Raw genomic sequence first — 24,077 nt, forward strand, 5'->3', positions numbered from 1 at the left:
AATACCAGATCCATTCAAATATAATAATATTGCATTCAACTAGAACTCTATTAACATGGCTGCTCCCACCTTCAGCAGTAGTATCCTACAATTGATCTTAAACAGTATAATACATGTAATCACAGTAGTCTTTGAACATTCAGAGGTTAAAAAAGGCATCATTGTAGAGCTACAATATGTTCCATACCTAGTTATTTCTTTTTGTGGCCAGGGACTAGTGTGAAAAATGCACTGACCGCCACAGTTTAGTATTAATACAAGCAATTTTCCAGTGTGGGGCACATTAGATAAATACATGTGGGCAAAAGTTTTGGGACACCTGCTCATTCACGTTTTTCTTTCATAAACAAGGGTACTAAAAAAGAGTAACTGTCACTTCTGTCCAGGGGAAAAGGCTTTCTACAAAACTGTGGAGCAGTATTGCTGTGATGACTTCTTTCAGGATTGCATTAAGTGACAAAAACATCATTGAGCACCATCCATCATTCCAGAGAACACTGAGTTCCACTTTTTACCCCTCTAGCCCACACCTGGCATTAGGCATGGTGCCAATAGGTTCATGTCTATCTGCTCCAGAGAGTCCTACTCAATATTAGCGATAATTCTCTACAGGTACTAGACACGCTAGACATATCTGTGTCAGCAATGGAGTGTCCACAAACATTTGGACAGTCATATGTGTCATATTTTTTGCATCTTGCACTTGGCTTAAGATACCCTCACTTAGGATTCTAAAACATTTTTGTTTTTGGTTTGCTGGTGTAACCAGGTGTTGCTGTAGCTTGGGAAGCTTTATGTCCTCATTTGGTAGAACCTTGACACAGATTATACTGTCACTGTTCTCAATAAAGCCAATCTTGATGAAGTCATCATTGAACATTTAAATACAGTCGTTTGGCACTTTGCTCCCCTCATTAATGAGACGGTCATTCAGCCAATTCAAATATAGGTCCATGGCTGCTGTCTAGAACGTCAAAGTTTATAGCAACTCAAAAAACTCTAAAACCAAGGATGCAGTGGCTATAAATCATAGACCCCATTTCAGGAACCTCATGGCTTACATCTTCTCCAGAGCGACTTTCAAAAGTGCTTCACTGTGTATTCAGAAAATACCCTTCGCTAGTTTGTATAGATTAGGATCCAAACATACCTCTTAAGCCTGCATACTACTAAGCACAAAAGTCAACATGGAGACCATAAATACTTGACACTACACTTCACCCAAGAACTCTCGGAAGAGGAGGGTCTTCAGAAGTTCGTTCCACCATGTCGGTGCCAGGACAGAAAAAAGCATGGATGCTTGTCTTCCATGGACCCTGAGGGATGACTGGTCAACCGGGCCATACTTGAGGCTCGAAGGGCTCTTGGTACTTTTGACCATTGCCATAGAGTATGGATGGGTTGGTCCATTCTTGGCTTTGTAAGCCAACATCAGGGGTTGGAACCTGAAGAGTCTGTTTTGGGGGAACAAGAAAACCAAAAGACTAAACTGCATAAATCTGTTGGAGAACAGACATCTGCTGAATCTACTGTTGGTCAGATACCAAGTTGACGTGTGGTGCCGGATCCATTCTTGGCACCAATAGGGCTGCTAAGCTTTGTGTGAGGCCGTCACGACAGGAAGCAGTAAAAGGGTCGACCGCTGGCTCTGTATGCACCACCCTGAGACTTAGCGTGCCATTGAAAGTCTAGCCCTGATGAGCAGGAAGCTCGCTGTCTGGTAGCAGCACAAACGTTCTCCTCAGCCATGGTGTTGATGGAAGCAGGAGGTGTAAACAAGAAGGCTGGGATGGCTTTGCCACGGACCAGGGTGGGGTCTTTGCAACGTCCAGCGATGATATCATGGTCCAATTTGCTGTGGAGTATCGGTGCTTCTCAGACACTGAACGTGGGAAGGGTTGATGGGGGTATAAAAAAGGTTGAGGAACCACATATGCAGTAATGATTCTATACAAAAGGACAAAAATATTTGGACACTTGCTCATTTGTTGTTTCTTTTGGAATCAAGAGTGTTAACGAAGAGTTGATCCTGCTTTTGCTGGAGTAACTTTTTCTACTGTCCAGGAAAGAAGGCTTTCAACTAGATTGTGGAGCACTGGTGTGAAGATTTGATTGCATTACTTTAGAGAACACCGTTCCACTGCTTCAAAGCTCAATGCCGGGGGGGCTTTAGACCCCTCTAGCCCAATTTAAAACCATTAATAAAGAATTTTACTTATCTACAGTAGTCGTATATATATATATATATATATATATATATATATATATATATATATATATATATATATATATATTGTACTATAAGTGTCACAACAGGGAGACATGTAGCTCACTGAATGAGGATCGCCTTGCTTTTCCACACCTTAGCATGTACCAAATTTGGTAAAATAGGTTCTACAGCTTTTCATGGGTGTTCTTCAGGGGTGGATTATCAAGTACTGGTCACCATACCATTGTGTCAGAAGTGTAGTTTTGTGACCACAGCATGCGCATGACTTCACCTCTGTGTCAGCAGTACTGGTCGTCTCATCAAACACCATGGAAAGCCAAGCTCAGAGGTTATCTTGGCTTTTGCATACGTGCTACGTGACGAATTGTTGCATTCCAGTGAAATGAGACAATGACAGGAGCTCTAAAGCAGAGGCATTCCGACAGCTATAATCAAACTGAGTGTATGTAATGACTGTCTTTGCTGAATTCGATTGATGCTAGAAGTTAAGGACGTGCCCAGAGGCATCACTAGAGGTTAATGGATAGGGAGGCTAAGCCTTTCCTACGAAAGGTCTGAGGGAATTTCCCCCAAGATGAATAAAAAAGGCCCCGAAATGCTTGTTTATTATATGTTTGTATAATGTATTGCAAGACTGAGGCAGAGATAGCAGTGAGATCTGAATTTATTGATTGCGTAGCTCTAGCTAGCGTATCTGTTAGCTGTTTGGCGTGTTTTGGTCGTTTGACTGAGGTAAAAATACCAGTTAGAGCTGGATTTAGTGATACGTAGCTCTAGCTAGCGTATCTGTTAGCTGTTTGACGTGTTTTGGTCGTTTGACTGAGGTAAAAATACCAGTTAGAGCTGGATTTAGTCATACGTAGCTCTAGCTAGCGTATCTGTTAGCTGTTTGACGTGTTTTGGTCGTTTGACTGAGGTAAAAAATACCAGTTAGAGCTGGATTTAGTCATACGTAGCTCTAGCTAGCGTATCTGTTAGCTGTTTGACGTGTTTTGGTCGTTTGACTGAGGTAAAAAATACCAGTTAGAGCTGGATTTAGTCATACGTAGCTCTAGCTAGCGTATCTGTTAGCTGTTTGACGTGTTTTGGTCGTTTGACTGAGGTAAAAAATACCAGTTAGAGCTGGTTTAGTCATACGTAGCTCTAGCTAGCGTATCTGTTAGCTGTTTGATGTGTTTTGGTCGTTTGACTGAGGTAAAAAATACCAGTTAGAGCTGGATTTAGTCATACGTAGCTCTAGCTAGCGTATTTGTTAGCTGTTTGGCGTGTTTTGGTCGTGTGACTGAGGTAAAAAATACCAGTTAGAGCTGGTTTAGTCATACGTAGCTCTAGCTAGCGTATCTGTTAGCTGTTTGACGTGTTTTGGTCGTTTGACTGAGGTAAAAAATACCAGTTAGAGCTGGATTTAGTCATACGTAGCTCTAGCTAGCGTATCTGTTAGCTGTTTAAATGTGTTTTGGTCGTTTGACTGAGGTAAAAATACCAGTTAGAGCTGGATTTAGTCATACGTAGCTCTAGCTAGTGTATCTGTTAGCTGTTTGACGTGTTTTGGTCGTTTGACTGAGGTAAAAATACCAGTTAGAGCTGGTTTAGTCATACGTAGCTCTTGCTAGTGTATCTGTTAGCTGTTTGATGTGTTTTGGTCGTTTGACTGAGGTAAAAAATACCAGTTAGAGCTGGTTTAGTCATACGTAGCTCTAGCTAGCGTATCTGTTAGCTGTTTGACGTGTTTTGGTCGTTTGACTGAGGTAAAAAATACCAGTTAGAGCTGGATTTAGTCATACGTAGCTCTAGCTAGCGTATCTGTTAGCTGTTTGACGTGTTTTGGTCGTTTGACTGAGGTAAAAAATACCAGTTAGAGCTGGATTTAGTTATACGTAGCTCTAGCTAGCGTATCTGTTAGCTGTTTGATGTGTTTTGGTCGTTTGACTGAGGTAAAAAATACCAGTTAGAGCTGGTTTAGTCATACGTAGCTCTAGCTAGCGTATCTGTTAGCTGTTTGACGTGTTTTGGTCGTTTGACTGAGGTAAAAATACCAGTTAGAGCTGGATTTAGTTATACGTAGCTCTAGCTAGCGCGTCCGTTAGCTGTTTGACGTGTTTTGGTCGTTTGACTGAGGTAAAAAATACCAGTTAGAGCTGGATTTAGTTATATGTAGCTCTAGCTAGCGTATCTATTTGCTACCTGGCGTCTTAACGCCTTTATTTGTACATTTTGAATTTGTAGACTCTACAACACAGCTGAATGATAAATATTTTTTATTTATTATTCTTCATTTATCTAGGGGTGCTAAAAACGTTGAGGTGACAAAGACCCATGAAGACTGGCCTTGCAACGCTCCTGGACTTTTCAGAAGTACTTCTTAGCCGTGCAGACTTGCTTTTTATAGATGAGTCTTCCAAATGCTAGGGGGGTTTTAAATGAAATAACTAGCCATACTCTAGTACAAAAATACAAGAATATAAGAAAATGCACTTTAATGTATGTATTAATGTATTTTTTATATCTGTATAAGTCTCTCATGTTCATACAGATCTACCCAGACTCCAGTTTCTCCAGTTAACCAGACTTGCATCGCTCACACTACATACTTTTGTCTGACATGCTGTACTGTATTTGGTGTTAGAGGTATGTCGCACCGTATCGCGTTTCAGCAGATGATTATTTGAGCAGATTTACTGTGCTGTGGTTCCTCGGCTGGCAGAGCGGCTGCTCTCTCACCACTCAGACATGGCGAGACATTGGTCATGATGGCAGATCTATGGAGGAAATGCAGGGGGCACTTTCCCGTGAGTCACTGATTTAAGATCTGTCCTCGTTCAGCAGAGGGGCTCCTGTGAGGTTCCTGAGCTTGACGGAGAAACCAGCTGAGCCCGAGTCAACTGCTGAAGCAGATTTACCACTTGGACACCTGGAAGATGAGATGTCTATGAGATGAGCCGCCTAACAATGTCCCTTAGCAAGTTGCACCTTGACCAGACTCTTTTGGTAGTTCTGGGTGGACATTTGACCATTCCTCCTGGTAGAACACCCTTTTTAGGTTATTTCATAGGGAAGAGATCAGGACTTGCTGACTTTGAATCCCAAGCCATGCTGCTTTGCCATCAGTCAGGTTTAGCCATCGCTTCAGACATTGGGATTTCCTTCACAAAGGCCGAGATATAGGGTGACAAAAAGGAGCGACTTGAGCGTAGGAGCTGGGACTCGAGCGCCAGTTCCTTACTGAAACATCTGCGCCAAGCTGATGCATTAGCGCTACGTTTAATAACGCTGTAATAACTTGCTGACGTGCTGTCAAGTTCGTTGCAAGTTCGAATCCCGGGCCATGCCGCTTTGCCATCAGCAGCCGGAGTCCAGGAGAGCACAATTGGCCATACTGTCGTTGGCCGGCACAGGCATGTGTTAAGTCCTTACCCTCCTGGTGTCAGGAGCATTGCTAGTGTTAGAGGGGCTACGAATGGGTGAATCAGTTGGAAGTACCAAATTTGCTGTGTCCTGCGTTGCATTGTGGATATTTGTGTAATACCTAATAGCACCCAATTAGGACACACCTTTAAACTTGGCTTGGGACATCCATAGTGCTAATTTAGGCATGCCAATTAGTCTACATACACTTCCATTATCAGCTATATTAGCCTTGAAGCTCCAGTGCAAAACCGCTGGACGCCAATACGGCTTTGCTTTCTCCAAATTATTGCTTAAACCAGCTAGTCCATATCCAGTGTCCAGCTCTGTCCAGTTTCAGTGGTGGAGGCTCAGTCAGAATGGCCTGTTCAGCTCAGAGAAACAGCTGCTTGGTTATGCTGGCATGTCTGCCTGTCAACCAGTCACGTCCGGCCGCACACCGCCCCAGACGGCAGACTGACTGGGAGCGTCCCGGCAGCTGGAGGCATTCCGTGGGTCACGGCTGGCCACATGTCCCCCACCTCCTCCGTCCTCCGCCCCCTGGCTATGTGTGTATCTTGGGGAGAATTCAGAACTCCTCTTCTTCGAAGTGTCCAACGGGCCGAACGCCCAAACCAGAGGATCGCCTGTCTACCCCCACTTTTCCCCGGCTCTTTCTCGCTCTTGTCCTCCCACCCTCCATCTCTTTTCTTCTCTGTTTTCATTCCCAAAACATATGTTGACCTCTTGACTGGGAGATATAAATAACCCGGCCGTCGCGGGATAAATGGGCAGAATTGCTACTCGCCGTGAGATCTTGCTGTTATTACAGCGATATTTATGAATAAGCCGATCCGCTGTTAGTACGTGCCCTAAGGAAGACATCGCACATTAAACGTAGCGCTAATGCATCAGCTTACGCAGATGTTTTAGTAAGGAATTGGCGCTCGAGTCCCAGCTCCCACGCTCACGTCGCTCCTTTGCGTTACCCTATATCTCGGCCTTTTGTAAAAGAAATCCCAGTGTCTGAAGCGATGGCTAAACCGAAGAGTGGCCTCTGACCCTGCAAGATATGAGCCTTATGTTGGCTAGAACAGCTGTTCCTTGAAAACGTTGGCATACCAGAAGACAGCTGCTAGTGTCTGATGGTGCCAGGCTCTGACTTATGGCGAGGATATATTTGACAGGTGATTGAAACTGGACAGTTGTATTGCATTCAGCCACTATGTGTAGTACACTGAACAGTAGCCTGACATGTGTTCTCCAACCTGTTGGAAGAGGTTGGAAGCGAAGCATGAGAAGAATGACAAAAATCGAATATCTAGAATATCTAATTCAAACTACCTGCACTACGTGTCCAAATGTTTGTGGACACCCCTTCTAACGAATGCGTTCAGCTACTTTACGCTGCGCCCCATGCTGACACAGATGTGCGAATGCACACAGACACACGCAGCTTGTCTTGTTCCTGTAGAGAAGTACTGCCAATAGAATAGGACTCTCTGGAGCAGATCAACATCATGAAACTATTGGCACCATGCTGCCTAATAATGCCAGGTGTGGGCTAGTAGAGGGGTATAAAGCCCCTCAACAATGAGCTGTGGAGCAGTGGAACTAGTGTTCTCTGGAATGATGGTGGTGCTCCATCTAATACTTTTTTAGTTGGGGAGTTGGGGGTGATGAGGTGGGGCGGTGAGCATCCATCATCCTGAGCTCACTAACAACGCTCTTGTCGCTGAATGCAATAAAAAAATCCTTACAGCAATGCTCCTCTAAAATCAAGTTGAAAACCTTCTTCCCTGGACAGTAGCGACACATTAACTCATTACTAGTAACTAACATAACTTATTTAATACCCTAATATTCAAGAGACACTCTAAATGAGCAGGTGTCCCAATACTTATGCCCTGTGCTGGTAATCAAGCTGTTTATCTTAACCAGTTTAGTTTGATTGATTAGCTGGTCTGTCTCTCAGCATGGGCGTCATGCTGATGGACCAGCGTGGTCATGCTGGTCATGCTAGTCAACTAACATAGCTACAGTGGTCGTTCTGCTTAACTATTTTGGCCAGGTTGGTCATTTCGGAAAACCAGCTAAACCATCCAACTGAAACAACAACATGCCTTATGCTGGTCAAGAGCTGGACTCAACGAAACCTCAGAAGGTGTCCTGTGGTATCTGGCACCAAGACTAAAGTTGGCAGCAGATCTATGAAGTTCTGTAAGGTGTGCGGTGGGGCCTGGTAATCGGTTGTTCTTCCTTGGAGCACTTTTGGTAGGTACTGACCACTGCATACTGGGAACACCCCACAAGACCTGTCTGATGTTTTAGAGATGTTCTGACCCTGTCGTCTAGAACATCACTGATTGGATTTTTACATCCGCCCATTTTCCCTGCTTCAAGAACTGACTGTTGACACTTGTGTACTGCCTAATGTATCCATCTCTTGACAGATGCCATTGGAACCATGTCACCAATGCTATTTACTTGACCTCTCAGTGGTTTTAATGTTTAATGTTATGGCTGATTGCTTCCAAATAGGAGACAAGTATTGCGTTCAGGTCTTATCATCTGAACTGCAATAATACTAAACAGTACTGTCAAATATCGGTGAAATACTCTCATTACTCGTTCCAGAGTAGCCTCTGTGATATCTGGACTGGTTTTAGCAGGAGCTTTAATGATATCATCATAAAAATGTTTTAAGCCCCTGGGAAGAAGAGTAAATTAAAATGTATTTTAAGTCTATTCCTCCTCCTCCATGGAGATGCTCTCAGAGGTGCAATTATCCGATGTAATAGCAATGTGCTTAAAATGGTTCCAGCGATGATGCTAGACAGGAATGTTTTTGGCATCCAGAGGGAGAAAGAGCTTGTGGAGGTCTGTCCACAACTATATGAGAGAAAGCCTGATCTGTGTGAGCTTTAACAGGGCAGTAACAAACTCAACTGTGCATAGCAGCAAGCCGAAGGACTCAAATTCATGCAGTTATCTGATCAGCCAATCGTGTGGCAGCAGTCCAGCGGCTTTGATTAATGTTCACATCAACCATCGGACTGCAAAGGTTCAGAAAGGTCCTGCTGCCTGCCATCAGCAGCCAGAGTCAGAGAGAGCACAATTGACCTTGCTTTTGGCTGGTTGGCATGGGCGTCTGCTAGCCGATAAATCTGTGCCGGGTACCTGCCACTTTCCTCCAGCCGTGTTGGTTGCCCGTTGACGTTGCATTGGCAGCAGTGCAAAAAAAAGGGGGTGGCTGGTTGGGCATATGTCGGAGGAGGCTTGTGTTAGTCCTCACCCTCCCAATGGTCAGACTGGTTGGAGCTGACAGAAAGGCTACAGGAACTCCGATAACCACTCTGTACAGTTGTGGAGAGCAGAGATGCCTCTCAGAATGTGCACTGCATGTCCAACCTTTAGGAGGATGAGCTACAACAGCAGAAGATCTACGCCAGGTCCCACATTTTTCAGCCAAGACCAGAAAGCTGAGGCTGCAGTGGCTAAGTTGATTGAAGGCTAGAGAAACGTAGATTGCTCTGATGAGTCTGGAGTTCTGTTGAGGAGCACAGCTGGTAGAATGGTCAGAATTTGGTGCCAACAGCATCAATCCATTACCAGTCCAGTCCAGACTGGTGGAGGTGGTGGTGTAATGGTGTGGTGAATGTTTTCTTGGCACACCTCGGACCTATTAATACCCGTCATTGTTTAAAACCAGTCTAAGGTTCACAGGGTTGAGAGGTTAATGGTAACCATGGGAAGAATCCAGGGCTGCCAATGATTTGGCTCCATGTTTTCTCTAAACATGGCTATAACTTGGTCCGGATATATATTTTTGGATATATAAGGCTGGCCAGCTCAAGGTCACCAGCATAGGGTTTTGTTTTTGAAGGTTTAGCTGGACTACAAGCTAAATGATCAACCTGACCAAGCTGGACGACCAGCATGACCAAACTTGACCCAAATTAAGTGCAACATACACTATACTGGTCAAAAGAGTTGGTTAACCCGTTATATAGGGTATGTTTTTGTCTGGACGAGCAGCTTTACCAAAGATCAAAGATCAAAGTTACCAGCAAAAGCTGGCCATGAGCTGGCCTCCTCAGCAGGGAAGTCTTCTAAACAATATGTTGTCTTTAAGGTCAGGTTAGTAGGCAGAGAGCCAGCAACGAGAGCCCTCCATTTTTTATACACGCCCCAAGGAAGTTTGTTCTCTAGACCCATGTAATTAAACCCTCCCAAGCGGAAATCCTGTCTCCTCCGAGGGTTTTTGGTTCTTGCGACTGGTTTCTTCACCAGTCTCAGGCCAGTCATTTGCACAGGCTATGCGGCTACACACCAAACCAATACACACCAAAGATTAGCTCTCTAGAAAATAAATAAATAAATTAAAAAATGGGGCGGGCAGGATGCCAGAACGTCGTTCAGCCTCGCCCCTTCCTCCGTTTGATTATTGTTGTAGGACTTTTATAGGACTGTTTGAAAGCTTCTGCTTTTGTTGCACGCCAGGCCACAAAAACAGCCCTGTCTGAGCTAAGCTGGTTAATGACTTTATGGCCTACATTGAACAACAATGAACAGCATTCAGAGTATGATTTAATATGATGAGATTTTCTAAACAGCAAATATATGAAACAAAGACCCAATCTCAAATGCTAACCACAAGCTGTGTTAGCCCTACGCTAACACACCAACCACAAGCTAACATGGACATGATGCAATACGATACACTGTATTGATACATCCCTTCTCCATAGAACAAAGGACAGTTACTGCTTGTAAGGATATCCCATTTTTTCCCATTATACAGTTATTTTGATCCATTTTCATCACATGCAAAGCTCCCGACACTATAAGGGTGACGGCCGACACAATCCTCCTACAACAATCCTCCTACGACGCCGGCGGCTCTCTTTCCGAAACTTCAGCCGATGCATCGCAACCGGGCAACCAACACAATCGGAGGAGAGCTTTGTGTACTCAGCTCTGACTCAACGCCCAGCAGACGCCAGTGCTGGCCAGCATTACACTGGAGTGATGTTGGGGAAAGAGCGCCATCCACCCACCCAAATAGAGAGAGCAAGGTCAATTGTGCTCTCTCTCTCTGGGCCCAGGCTGCTGATGGGGAGTAGTTTACTAACCTATTTACATCCATTTAAAAGCCCACCCAAGAGTAACATACACAACTAAAGGGGGCCTGCCACAGAGCCCTGAGGTACGCCATGATGAACATATGGGTTTTTAAGGCACACACTTACAAATGAAGGTGCCACAAAGGATTCTTTGAGCCATGATACCATAGATGAACCATTTTTGGTACCATTAAACCCATTTTTAAGATGCAAGATATGTGAATGTTAAAAATTGTTACACTCCATTACATATAATATCAAATGCACTTCTTTTTTTATGTAAATGGTTATTACTCAAATGACCCTTTAGACTTTAACCCAAATCTCACACTTCTACTTATAAATAGTTATAATCTGGACAGTAAACAGCAGTAATGAAAGTGATGATATAATATTTATATACATGAACATTGATTTTATTATTTTTAGTGCATTTAATAAAACTGTTTATTATAGGCCTAGCTTATGTAAGTGACCTGGTCAGTTCTGGCTGGAACCTTGGCATCTACCCAATGCCAGCTCGCCAGAAATTGGCCTGAGGGATGAAGAACACATGGGGTTTGTGATGGCGAGGTTGGCACTGCGAGCAATGTGTGTGTTGCCGCAGTCTAGGTCCACAAGAAGAAGACAGACAGACGGAAAACAAGCACTAGGAAAGTACGCTTAGGGATGGAGCAGTAAATAAAGGCAGTGGCAGAGGAGGAAGTGAAGGAGGAGAGAGAGCCTGTCCACATCTGTAGGCGTGTCAGACCACGAGCTCCTGACGAGTGGGCTGATTTAGTGCTGGAATAATACAATAACGAGCTGTAATTTGTTGTTTCAGTACAATGTTAGCTCAGGGGACCCGAATAAGTCATTCATCTGCTGGCACCGTGGTCGGCTTTCACTCACCGCTGCCGGAGAACATTCCTCAGAACACTCTGGCCCATCCAGCTTGTGTGTGTGTATGTATGGGCCTGCTTGTGTGAGTTAGCGGGTACTACATGGTGGCTAGCTGTATATCTGTGGCTTACCAAATAGCTAACTGGTATTTATTCTTCAAGACAGAAGAACACTTATTCTCTAGAGTTGTGATGAAGCCATGCACGGATCATCATCACAGGCATGCTATGCTAATCGTTCCTCTGTGGGAATCTATTTGGCGAAATTCCTTCGAGGATCATTTCAGTGTTTTGAGTCATTAAAAAAACCTCTCTCGCCCTCCCTCTTTCTCTCTCTCTTCTGTAGAATGCATGAACTGCACCGGATACACTGACTTGAGCAGTCGTCTGAACACCATTGAGTCTAAGGTAAGAACAGGGCCTTTTCATGATGCCACTTTTTGATGTACAGCACTTTATGAGGCATGAGTGTTACAGAAAAATAGACGCTGCATATAAAATTTTAAATAGTCCTAAAAGGGCCTAAGAATGTCATATTGAATTTTCTTTGGCACGGTTAAATAACAGTAAATGGAACTGGCATACCTCAGGACTGGACACAGGGCTGGAAAACGGGTCAATTTCAAAAACCCCAACAGTCTTGACTGTTGATATATATATAATAATTACCCCCATAATTTACATAAAGCCCACCCGCTAACATAATCAAACTACTCAAAGCTGTTGAAACGGTAAATGTGATGGCAATTAGGAGAATATGGTGTTCTTGATATTGGAGAGCAGCTCATCACCTCCAGACTTTGCTAGTTATGGGAATACGGGTTGCTGGGAACCAGGCTTGAGCTTACCTTGACCACGGCTTGTCTAAGGAAAAATATCACACTGTAAAATGACTTTTACATCTTGTGGAATAGAACAACAAGCTTGTAAAACAAATTGTATTTCACTCCTAGCCAAAGTCGCATAATCACTGTTTATGCATCAAATAACAAATTCAAATATTACAAATAATAAATGCATTCTGGCACCTCTAATGAATCAAAAGTGAATATTGAAATAGAAAATAAACTCAAACTTGGATAGTAGGCAAAAGTAAAACCAGAAATCTACAAATTGCCGAGGACCTAGCACAAAGCCCTGAGGTACACCATAATAAATATCATGTCTTTTTTAATTGCATAAATGCAGCTCTTAAAGCAGATTCATGTAAGGCTTGGTATTCTTCTAAGCTCCTGGGTTCCCGCAGCAGTTAGAAACTGTCATTTGTGCTTTGTGCTAAAGGACACACTTTCCACATGCATTTCTTGACAAGCTGAGAGATATACAACCGTTGCTGAAAGGGAAAGAAGCATGTGGACTGAGGCGGTAGAGTAATATTACAGAGTTACACAGGGCTATCCTGCCCGCTTCACCAAAGTTACATAGCGCAGCTAGCTGCATACAAAACCTAGAGTAGCAGTAATAAAGAGGCTAGCTACTCTTCCTGTTACAGTCAATGGAGCATCACAATGATTCTGAAGCGGCTATTTTTTAAAGTAAAAATGCCACATAATGTTGCTTTAAATCAAGAAGAACAAGATCTGAAACATCAGTATTGCATTTAAGGGCCGTATCACAGATCAGAATCAGCGAAGTTTGGGTGTGTTTGTGTTGTTGTCTAGATCAAGCTGTTAGAAGTGGCCAGACCTCGACTCCCACCCATTAATAATTTACCAGAGGGATCAACGGACAACGAGGTGGATGCTCCAAACCCCACCCCTATTGGACCCCCGCCCTTCTGGCAACCAGGTAAGACAATTGAAACTTATCACCTGTCATCATTTCTCATTAAGGATCAAGCCCATTTTTCTAACACCGAGCAGCGTTTCACCTCGGGATGTGAGCTCCCTGAGATTTGTGGCCACATCCGAGGAGAAAGTAAATTGCCACAGAAGCGGAGGAGTAATGATAAGCTGAGTCTCTGAAATGCTGTTGCCTGGAGACATTAATAAAATATATTCATATTTCTTTAGCAGCCAAAAGTCTTCACTTGGCTTTTGATAGAATAAAAGCAAAAACTCCACTGTGTGCGGTTCTAGGCCGGCCAGGTTAGGAGTGCAGTTCCAGCTATCCGGGTGCAGTGGTAGGAAGCGAGATAACTACTTTTCCATGACACTTCCAAGCAAACGTTCCATATTTTTACCTTTTCTCTGCTGTATAGAGCTATATTTCAGGTGGGAAATGATGTACATTTGGAAATTGGGTTCAGTTCTTTCAACTGAAAGTGGTGCTTAAGGTAAGGTAACAATAAACTGAAACACACTCTTAAAAAATCATGGTCCTTCTAAGGATTCTTTAAGTTGAACCACTTTTCCTCCCTAATTACCCAACTAGCCAATTACCCAACCCACACACTAGTACTCTCCCCATCACATCTAATGCTCCAGATAATGGGAGGGTGAGGACTGACACATATACAATTAGCCACAACCGACTCGCTCAGGAGGAAACACCGGGTACTCAGCTCTGATGCATCGACTAGCAGACGCCTGTGCTGGCCAGCATCACACCGAAGTGATATGGGGGAGAAAGAGCCAGCTACCCACCCAGAGAGAGCAAAGTCTATTGTGCTCTATCAGACTCTGGCTGCTGATGGTAGGCAACGTGACCCAGGATTCGAACCAGCAGTTCTTGTGTCATAATGGCAGTGCCTTAGTCCACTAGACCAACTCCGAGCCCACTCTCTTAACTTTAACCCCTACAGTCTGGTGTGAGGTTATCATAAGGTTAGGAACATATAGGAGAATATAGTGTTCTTGATATTGGAGAGCAGATCATCACCTCCAGACTTTGCTAGTTGAGCTAACCTTGACTACGGCTTGTCTAAGGAAAAATATCACTGTAAAATGACATCTTGTGGAATAAAACAACAAGCTTGTAAAAAAAATGTTTCACTCCTATGCATCAAAGAACAAATTCAAATATGAAAAAAAAAAAAAAAACGTAGATAGTAGGCAAAAGTAAAATCAAAAATCTACAAATTGCAGGGGACCTAGCACAAAGCCCTGAGGTACAACATAATGAATATCATGTTTTTAAGAAATAAGTTGATTAATTGCATAAATGCAGCTCTTAAAGCAGAGTCAGCAGATTAGTCCACTAGACCAACTCCGAGCCCACTCTTAACTTATCAAATATATATATATATATATATATATATATATATATATATATATATATATATATATATATATATATACACTTTTTTATTATTATTATTTAAGAATACTGATTGCTTTGGGGATTTATAAAGAGAAGAACAATTTTTTTTGAAGATTACATTTTTACATTCTTTAGGAAACAAGTACATCTAATATGAGTTTCTTTAACACAATTTTGTAAATCTGGCTTCAAATATCATAAATTCAGTGTTTACAGCTATTCTTTCCTTCCCCCTGCCCTTTATTTTCCACAGATCTTTATTCTTTTTTCGAGATGAAATTTAATTTCCAATAAAAGCTTGTTATCCTTCGAAACCCTTCTTCATCATATTGCATATTTACATCTTTAATGGCCTGTCAAGTGTTTAATCTGGCAACCCATGCGGGGACCTGGCTTAACTATGTCGAATCTGCTTAATAGATTCGAGGTAAACTCCCGCGATGAGGCAATATAATAGCTGTTCCATATGATAATACTAAAGACCCAGAGTCTATGAGGATGAAGTAGATGCTGGATAGGATTTCACTCTATGAGAATATTTTGATGTTCCACCATAACAGTATCCAGCAGGTCCAACATGCGAATTTATCTCAGCGCCTGGCAGCAAATTCTCTGCCTTTGAAGTTCCAGCAGATACAGACAGACTGAAGTGATGCTAAATTTCAGAGTGTTTGGTTTTTACATTGTGTTTTTAATAATAACAAGAACACAAGATTTGACCATTAACACTTGTAAACTCTAGCAGCTAAGAGTCTTTCAGTTCTACTTTGAGGGTGTTGCCCAATGTCACCGGCTGCCACACAAGCCCAATGCATGATCAATCCACCCCATGCTTAACAGTTGGAAAGGTGTTCTTTGCATATTAATTCTTAAATTAATCATGTTTTATCAGCCTGTAGTACCTATTTTCAGAGCGCTCTGCAGCTGCTACAAGAACCCATGGCTGCTGAATGTTGTGGTTTGAGGTGTAAGGAGAAATCTGCATCACCTGGTCTTTCCTAACGATGGCTCAGAACAAGCCATAGGCCTAGCAAGCTAACTGAGGTCTAAAACCTTGGTGAAATGTATCTGAGAGCTCAAATGGTCAATGGTCATCTAAATGCATGCTCAAGACAACCATGTGTATTCAATTTTGTGTACAATTGTCTACAGGTACAAGGGGTCCCCCAGGGCCTGTTGGACCTCCTGGAATCCCTGGCTCATCAGGCCCTCCCGGAGCTGCAGGAGAGAAGGGTGCTCCTGGACGACCAGGACCCTCAGGTAATAATCATTATCCAAATCCTTTTACTCTGATTAACACATATGTGTGTTTGAACAAGGATGGCTTGTTCTTCTGATCAGCTTTCTAAGGTGGCACAAAGGGGACCTACACAATATTAGGAAGGTGGGACACTGTACAGTGTCACTTCTGAGAATTGAACTGCCAGAAAGAACAGACTGTCTAGCTTCTATCTTTTAGTGGTTTGAATAATGACAATTCAGTGTTTAAAAGGTATGTCCAAATACTTTTGTCAATATCATGTATTTAAAAATGATTTAAATGTTCAGTGTTGTAGTAAATCTTCTTCACTCGCAGGCCCGAAGGGGGAGACCGGCTTTCCAGGTGAAATTGGTCTTCCAGGGCTTCCAGGACCCCCAGGGCCTCCAGGACAACCTGGCCTGCCCAACTCCATCCCACTAAGAGGAGATGTATTTCAGGTTATCAGTCAGGACGAAACTGGTGAGTGGGACATTGGATGGGAAGTGATGTTCAGTGTTCATATTCAAGTTTGAGTGACTGGGTTCATTGGTTCTACTCAAACGTCAGCCACAACATTAAAACCACTGATAGTTGATGTGAATAACATTGATTATCTGGTTCCAGTGGCTCCTCTCAAGGCGTGGATATATTAGGCAGCAAGTGAACAGTCAGTTCTTGAAGGTGATGGAAGTGCAGGAAGCTGGAAAAATGGGCAAGCATAAGAATCTGAGATGCTGTGATGTTCTAGACAACTGGGTTCACTCATTATGGAACTCAGCAACAGGTTCCTTACTTCATGTACGCCCTCATGGATGCGTACGCAATTTCTTACAGATGTTGTTAAGGATCGATGCACACAATTTAGCTTGTTGAACATGATGGCCAAGAACAACTGCATTGCTTTAGCTAGAGTTTCTCCATGCCTTCGACCTATGCTACAGTAATTACCATTTCCATATTTAGAGGAATACCTTTCTGCCATTGTATTACATTAGAGCAGTCTTCTGTGTTCCACAATGAATTGAGCTTTTTAGAACGCCGCATGGAAACCTTGCTCTCTGGCAGATGAAGGCTTGCACCTACAGCTTTAGATCTATAGCTCCAGAAGTCCTGTAAATGTCTGACGACAGCAATTCCCTAGTCTTCTGGAGATTAGCCTGCATTCCAGGCTACTCTAAAGTAAGTCAGTGTTTCTGGCCACCAATCGATGGACGAACAGTCATTTCTTAAGAATGTACACTGTATGTTCAAAGCTATAAAAAAAAACACTGAGGAACAGGACACTCTGGAGCAGCCTACGGTCATCATGGCCAGAACTAGTCGAAGTGTCGGGTAGAGAAGCATAAAGTCCCTTAGTATTGGGTCGTGGAGCAGGGGAACTGCATTCCCCCGAAGTGATGGGGCTCCATCTGATGCCTTTGGGATGAGTTGGAGTGAACTAGGCTAATCCTCCAACATGCTAGTGACCTTGCTAATGTTCTCAGGGCTGAATGCAATCAAATCCACACAGCAGTGTTCAAATATCCCAGTGGTTCAGCGCTCCCTTGTCTAATGCACCACCGCAATGGCCCGGGGGTCTCGAGTTTGAATCTTGAGCCAGGCCGCTTTGCCATCAGCGGCAGAAGTCCAATAGAGCACAATTGGCAATGCTGCATCGGCAGCAGTTGGAAAAGAGCCGGTGGCTGCTTTCGGATGTATCGGTGCAGACGTGTGTTAAGCCCTTACCTTCCTAGGGTCTGGAGCATTGCTAGCGCTTGGGGGGAGCTAGGGGGAGTGAGTTAGTTGGCCAAATTGGGAGAATAGGGGAAACATTTTGAAATGAATGTATAAAACAAAATTTCTGAGGTTCTGTGAGAAGAAACATGAAATCACTGAATATGAAGTCATGAAACTAGGAGAACAAAGTAACATTGAAAAAAGCAACAAAGCTAAACACAAAAACAACAGAAAAGGGGGATAAATACACCGAACCTTAACAAGAAACATCTGGAATTAATAATGTGGGGGCGGGGCTACAGATGGCACAACACAACTGCAAGCAGAGCAGAAAAACAAAACAAACAAAGGAGCACATAGCACCTTTGATCACTACACAAATTAACACTACATGTCCCAATGTTTGTGGACACCCCTTCTAACTAATGCGCTCAGCTGCTTTAAGGTGCATATATTTCAGGGCCTTGACATCTGTCCTTATGTCTGGTCTTCAGGAAACTCTGTGTACCTTGTTTTCTCACGTTCTGTGCTCTATTAAAAGGGCAATGAGGCCAGGTGTTGTTTTTTCACTGGTTTGTTTCCTACGCTAGGCTGTAATTTCCTCACGTCACCCAGGGTGCTCTATTATGACCCCACTTGAAGGACTTCCACAACATTCCTTTTTTTTTTTTACATGGAAAAGCAATTATGGGACACGCTGACCTCTGATGAGTGTTATTTGTTTTCTTCTAAATTTATAATAAATTAAATAATTATTCTAACTACATAATTATACTGACATGATTAGTAGCAGTGTGCATTTTGCGTGTTTTATAAATATCCAGTAATATCCTGTGGGAAAGAAATCAAGGAAGCATTTACTTGTGGCCTGAATGAAGCCAATAGTATTGCCCTAGAGTGCGCGAGAAACACTTAAATCCCAGAGATGCCCAAAAGGAATTGTCAGAGAGGTGACTAGGGGTGTAAGGAAGTGTCAAAATGTCGAAGTATTGTGATATTATGCTCCGCAATACTGTATCAGTTCTCAAAAACACAGTATTGATTATTAATAAATAGGTTAAATGTAAAGATTGGCGCCAGACAGTTGTTCATTTAGTGTTGTGTTTAAACCCCGACCACTAGAGAGCAGTGTTGTACTCTTCAGATCTTCAGATCCCGCTGCTCAGAGTTTATGCACTTGATGGTGTGTGGACTACAAATGGATCATGCCACCTCCATTATGGCCAGGGGGTCGTGAGTTCGAATCCCAAGCCATGCCTCTTTGCCATCAGCAGCCGGAGTCTGAGAGAGCACAATTAGCCGTGCTCTCCTCTTTCTGGGGAGGTGGATGGCGCTCTTTCCCCTCATCAATGTGATGTTAGCCGGCACAGGCTTCTGTTAGCTGGTGCGCTGGAGCTGGGGACCCGCCGTTTTCCTCAGATTGTGTCGGCTGCCCAGCAATGTCGCATCAGCGGCAGTTCGAAAAGAGGCCGTGGCTGACTTAGCCTGCTGGTATTGGGAGCGTTGGTAGTGCTAAGAGGAGTTACGAATGGGTGGGTTAATTATTAGTATTTTTTTCCTTCCAATTGTATATTTAAATATATGCATATTTACCAAAAAATTGAATGCACAATACCTGTATCGTGATATGCATCATATCGTTAGGGTCTTTCTAATAGACAGATACTGTTTATGATACATACAGTAGCTTCAGTTTAGCTTCTCTGTGCAGATCTGTAGTAAATATTGTCCTAATGTCCTGTGGCCTCAGTACTCAGTACGGTATTCGCCGCTCCTGATCCCGTCTATTTTTGCCACACTTAATTATTTAAGATGTTTCCGACTTGAAATTTAATGTTAAACAAAGACCAACCAACAGCAGCTGGCCCTAATCGCCCCCTTTAGTTACCCAATCAGCAGATTAACTTAATGTAGTTAGCAGACAAAGGCAGGGTTGATTACTGCCAGCCCTGCTGAACCTAAACAGAAAATCAAAAGAAAATTCCAGAAGGGATTAGAGAGAAAGTTGTTAAATATATCTGGAAAGGGTTACAGAGCCATTTCTAAGGCTCTGGGACTCGGTGGGAGCCATTATCTCCAAATGAAGAAAACATGGAACATACCTAGAACTAGCCGCCTGACCAGAATTCCTCAAAGAGCACAGCCTAGACTCGTCCATGCAGTCACAAAAGAAATCAGACCAGTATCTAAGGAAGTGTAGGTCTCTCTGGCCTCAGGTTAGGTCAGATTCCACCATTAGAAAGAGGCACAGCCGGTTAAGTTTATGGGGCAGATTCTATTATGGTTGGGTGTGTAACTGTTTTGTGTTTCCTTATGTTAAATCATATCTTATATTTTAGCAAATATGGAACAGTACTCTTTGACAGCTCTTAAACATCCCCTCTAAAGGACATGACGGCTGGCATCCAGACTGCTCCAGTGTTTCCCTACTAGACAATTGCTCACTCAAAAGGAACTTGGCAGAAATGTTATCCGTGGAGGAGCTGCAAGGCTTACCAAAACCACTTTCAACAATAAGCGCATCATACCAACTGTCAAACATGGTGGTGGTACTGTGGGGATGTTGTGGGGATATATTTCTTCTTCAGGGCCTTTTTTTTTTTTCAGAAGGTCCTGTAAGAACATCCTGAAGGAGACTGACTGGTCATCGGTTTTGGGTGGATTATACAGCAAGACTAGGATTGAGGTTCTGTTACAGGGCCTTAAGCAGCCAGTCAATGCTTGGAAGCCCTCCAAGGCCTCTTAAGATGTGGAAAGTACCGGACTGTGTTGTTTTTTCTCTGTTTATTCCTACTGTAATGTGTAAGGACTTAATTGCTGGCATTCAGATTCCAGATTCAGACAGATCCCATTTTCCTACTACAGAATATTTTCAATGAAGAAACCCCGTTCGCCATGTCTTTTAATCCTCTGTAATCCAATCTGTGTTAAAAAGCCCAGTCTAAGAACGTCTTCTTCATAACCGAAGCATCATTCGGCATAGAGCTGCACAAAACATGGCTCCAAACAGCCAGCAGGGGGCGGCAGAGGCCCACGCTTGGGCCGGCCCGGAGCGGAGCTGCTTTTGATTAGGCCCCTGGCTCATTGCTGGCCTGGGCGCAGACTCCCGTCAGCTGGCTGTAAATCAGCTCTAATTTGTAAGCTGTCAGCGCCGCAGTCTGCTTTCGGAACCTCCGTGCCAAAGAGCAGCCGCTGTGTGAAAGGCGAGGGCGAGACGCTGGGCCCCCCTTGGGGGAGGGGGGGGGGGCTGGAGAGGCGGAGCGCAGCAGCTCCAGAAATTGGTTCCAGAGGGACGCTGCCAGGCCGGCCGGGCTCCTTCCACAGCTTCACAGAGCAAGAGGAGGATGAGATGGAAGAGGAGGAGGAGGAGGAGGTGTGCGTGGCTTCGTCTCCCCTCAGGCAGAACGAAGAGAGTGCTGATGCACCGGCTGAGGGTTGGAGTAGACCCCAGACAATACCCTGAGACCCCCTGCTGTGCCCAGTCTCCAGAGGTTTCCGGGAGGTGTGCCTGTGTGAACGCGATTGCATGTGAATTCTCTTGCGCCCTTTCATTCTCGCATCGCCTTAGAAGGTCTGGGGACTCGTTATATTGTGTGTGTGTGTGTGTGTGTGTGTGTATATATAGATAGATGATGACTCTACAGCATATGACCACTCTACGACATCGGGCCGCAAGCTAGGCCGTCGACAGACGAAGTGAACGGGAGATGCTGTTGCAGGCCTCTTTTTTTAAAGATGTGGAAAGTTTTGGGAAATGCATTTCCTAATTTTTCCCTGTTTATTATGTTTGGATTTGCTGTCCGCATATTAATTTAGCCTTGTATTAATCTTAATGCTTCCATTCATTAATAAAGTACTCTACTTGAAGGAAAAGCTGTCTTTTAGCCCCTTAGAACCTGTATGTAAGCCTAAACTTGCCCATCACTCTCATAACTACATCAGTGACACAATTAACGTCAATTTTATAGGCCCCAAAATAGAACCTTGTGGGACTCCAAGACAGTTACCAGATCATTTACAACTATTTCTAGCTGAATAATAAACCTATGGTTTAGGGGGTTAAAGCAGCATTATGCAAAATTGGTATTTCTTGCTCCTGGGCTCCCCCTACAGTCTAATACAGTGTAATTCATGCTTTGATTGTAAGTTCCTTGCTAACGGTGCACTCATGTGGAGAAGGGGCGTTAACGAGACCACATATCATCTCCCCAGCAAACTCGTTCATGTGACTGGGAGTTGTTGACAGCCATGTTGGAGCATGTGGGCCTTCTTCCAGCCAAGCCTGAAAGACAGAGAGAGACAGAGCGAGAGAGAGACGCAGAGAGTGGCTCAGGCCCATTTTGGACAGCTGTTCCTGTCCTAGTCTCCTACTCATCATGGCTAAATGGAGTTCCAGCACTGTGGCTGAAAGGGTCCGACTGTATCCCTCTTGCGTGATAAGGCAGATTCCTTGGCAGGTCGTTGGGGTTGGGACTCAATCGTTGGCTTTGTCTGCATTGACATCTCCCATCGACTGGGTTAATGGGTTCTGGGAGAGAAAGGGGCAGTGGTGTCATGTACTGGATAAGGAAGGGGTGTAACAGAGAATAACTGGATCCTTCCAGTTTGGATAAGTACTTGTCCACTGGGCAGTGCGACATGACGCAGTAGAGTCCAGACCCAGAGCTGGTTTTCCATCACACAACAGTCCCCTTGAAAGCATTTTTCTTAATGATAATGACTAGCAACGTCACACAACAACGGCTATGAAATTTATGTCGGAATTGGGAATTCTTCCTCTAAGCGCTGCAATTTGTCCTGTGGGGTGCCTCAAGGTTCAATCTTGGGACCAACACTATTCAGTCTCTATATGCTCTCTATATGCTCTCATCCAGAAGGATAGCCTCATATAGTTTGAATAGACTAAAAATCCTCTAATCTAACACTACTAAACACAAGTCAATATGGAGACCATAGTACTCTCAGAAGAAGAGGGTCTTCAGTCTGGGTTTAAAGACAGCGAGCGTTGGACTCTGCTGTTCGGACACCCAGGGGAAAAAAGCCTGGACGCTCGTCTTCCATGCTTGTCTACTCTCTCCTTGGCCAGAGTAATCAATAAATACAGCATTTCCGTTCATCAGTATGCTGATGACACATTGTTCACTATACAGGACCAGTCAAAAGAAGACACAAGGGTATCCACCATAGTCTTTCAACACTCTGATCTGTACTGCATCACCCAGTGGGGAAACAAGCACCATTACACACCTGTGGAAAACACACCTGGTTCTGTCTTCACCATTGATTTTGTTATATAAGGTTTAAGCCGAGCTGTCAGGACTGTTACTAACTGTACCTGTGTTGTGCTTGAGCAGACGAGGCACCTGCAGGACCTCCAGGGCTGCCTGGTCCTTCTGGTATGACTTTAATACTACACACACATTCACATTTTCATACTGCAGTATTATCTATTATATATTATATATATTATATTATATTTCTCCTTGACTTTAAAGGTCCCCAAGGGCCTCCTGGACTCCCGGGTGTACCTGGACTAGATGTAAGTACGAGCTCACACTAGGCACACTTGCTTTTGACGTAGTATTACTGTCAAATGGATCCAGGACATTTAATTGGCTCTTTCTGTGTGTTTCAGGGCATCAATGGCCTCCCGGGCAAAGCTGGAGCTCAGGGGCCTAAAGGAGACCCAGGTGACAGGGTGAGGTCACATCATAGTACGGGCGCTCAGTCCTGAACAGTCGCCTGTCAAATGTTTTGCATGTGCGAAGAAAAACTACTCAATTAGCATCTCACCGTCAAAAAATGCACTATATGGACAAAAGTATTGGGACACCTCATTTATCGTTCTTTGCTAAATCAAGGGAATTTAGGAGATTTCATATGAAGTGTTATAAAGGGTATTTAAGGCTTTCTGCTAGACTTTGCTAGACTGGAGGAACATTGCTGTAAGGAGTTGATTACATCTGCATTGAGAGTTAGTGAGGTCAGAAGGTCAGATGATCACCTCCAAACCTCCCTCCCAGTCCCTCCCAGTCATTACTCCCCAACTCGTTCCAAAAGTATTGGATGGCGCCCCATCCATTACTCCGGAGAACATAAATCTACTACTCCACAGCTCAATACTGGGGGGGCTTTATAGACTATATATAGGCCTCTAGCTCAGGCCTGGCATTAGACAGCATGGTACCAGTAGGTTCACGATAGGTTATCTGCTCTGGATAGTCCTATTCTATTGGCAGTGCTTCTCTACAGGGACTAGACAAGCTGTGTGTGTATTTGCACGACTTTATCAGCACTAG

At 43.8% G+C, this 24,077-nt stretch overlaps 1 protein-coding gene across 1 annotated transcript in view; it reads left to right on the forward strand.

Annotated features, from left to right (window-relative positions):
* Nucleotides 1-24,077, forward strand: part of LOC140545834 (uncharacterized) — a 39,040-nt gene that overhangs the window by 9,592 nt on the left and 5,371 nt on the right. The window contains exons 4-10 of the mRNA XM_072668830.1: nt 11,968-12,029; nt 13,283-13,409; nt 15,975-16,082; nt 16,399-16,542; nt 23,133-23,174; nt 23,274-23,317; nt 23,414-23,476. Coding sequence (XP_072524931.1) covers nt 11,968-12,029; nt 13,283-13,409; nt 15,975-16,082; nt 16,399-16,542; nt 23,133-23,174; nt 23,274-23,317; nt 23,414-23,476 — 590 coding nt within the window. The remainder of the gene's footprint in view (nt 1-11,967; nt 12,030-13,282; nt 13,410-15,974; nt 16,083-16,398; nt 16,543-23,132; nt 23,175-23,273; nt 23,318-23,413; nt 23,477-24,077) is intronic.

This window comes from Salminus brasiliensis, chromosome 23 (genome assembly GCF_030463535.1).
Source record: "Salminus brasiliensis chromosome 23, fSalBra1.hap2, whole genome shotgun sequence".
Lineage (NCBI taxonomy): Eukaryota > Metazoa > Chordata > Actinopteri > Characiformes > Bryconidae > Salminus > Salminus brasiliensis.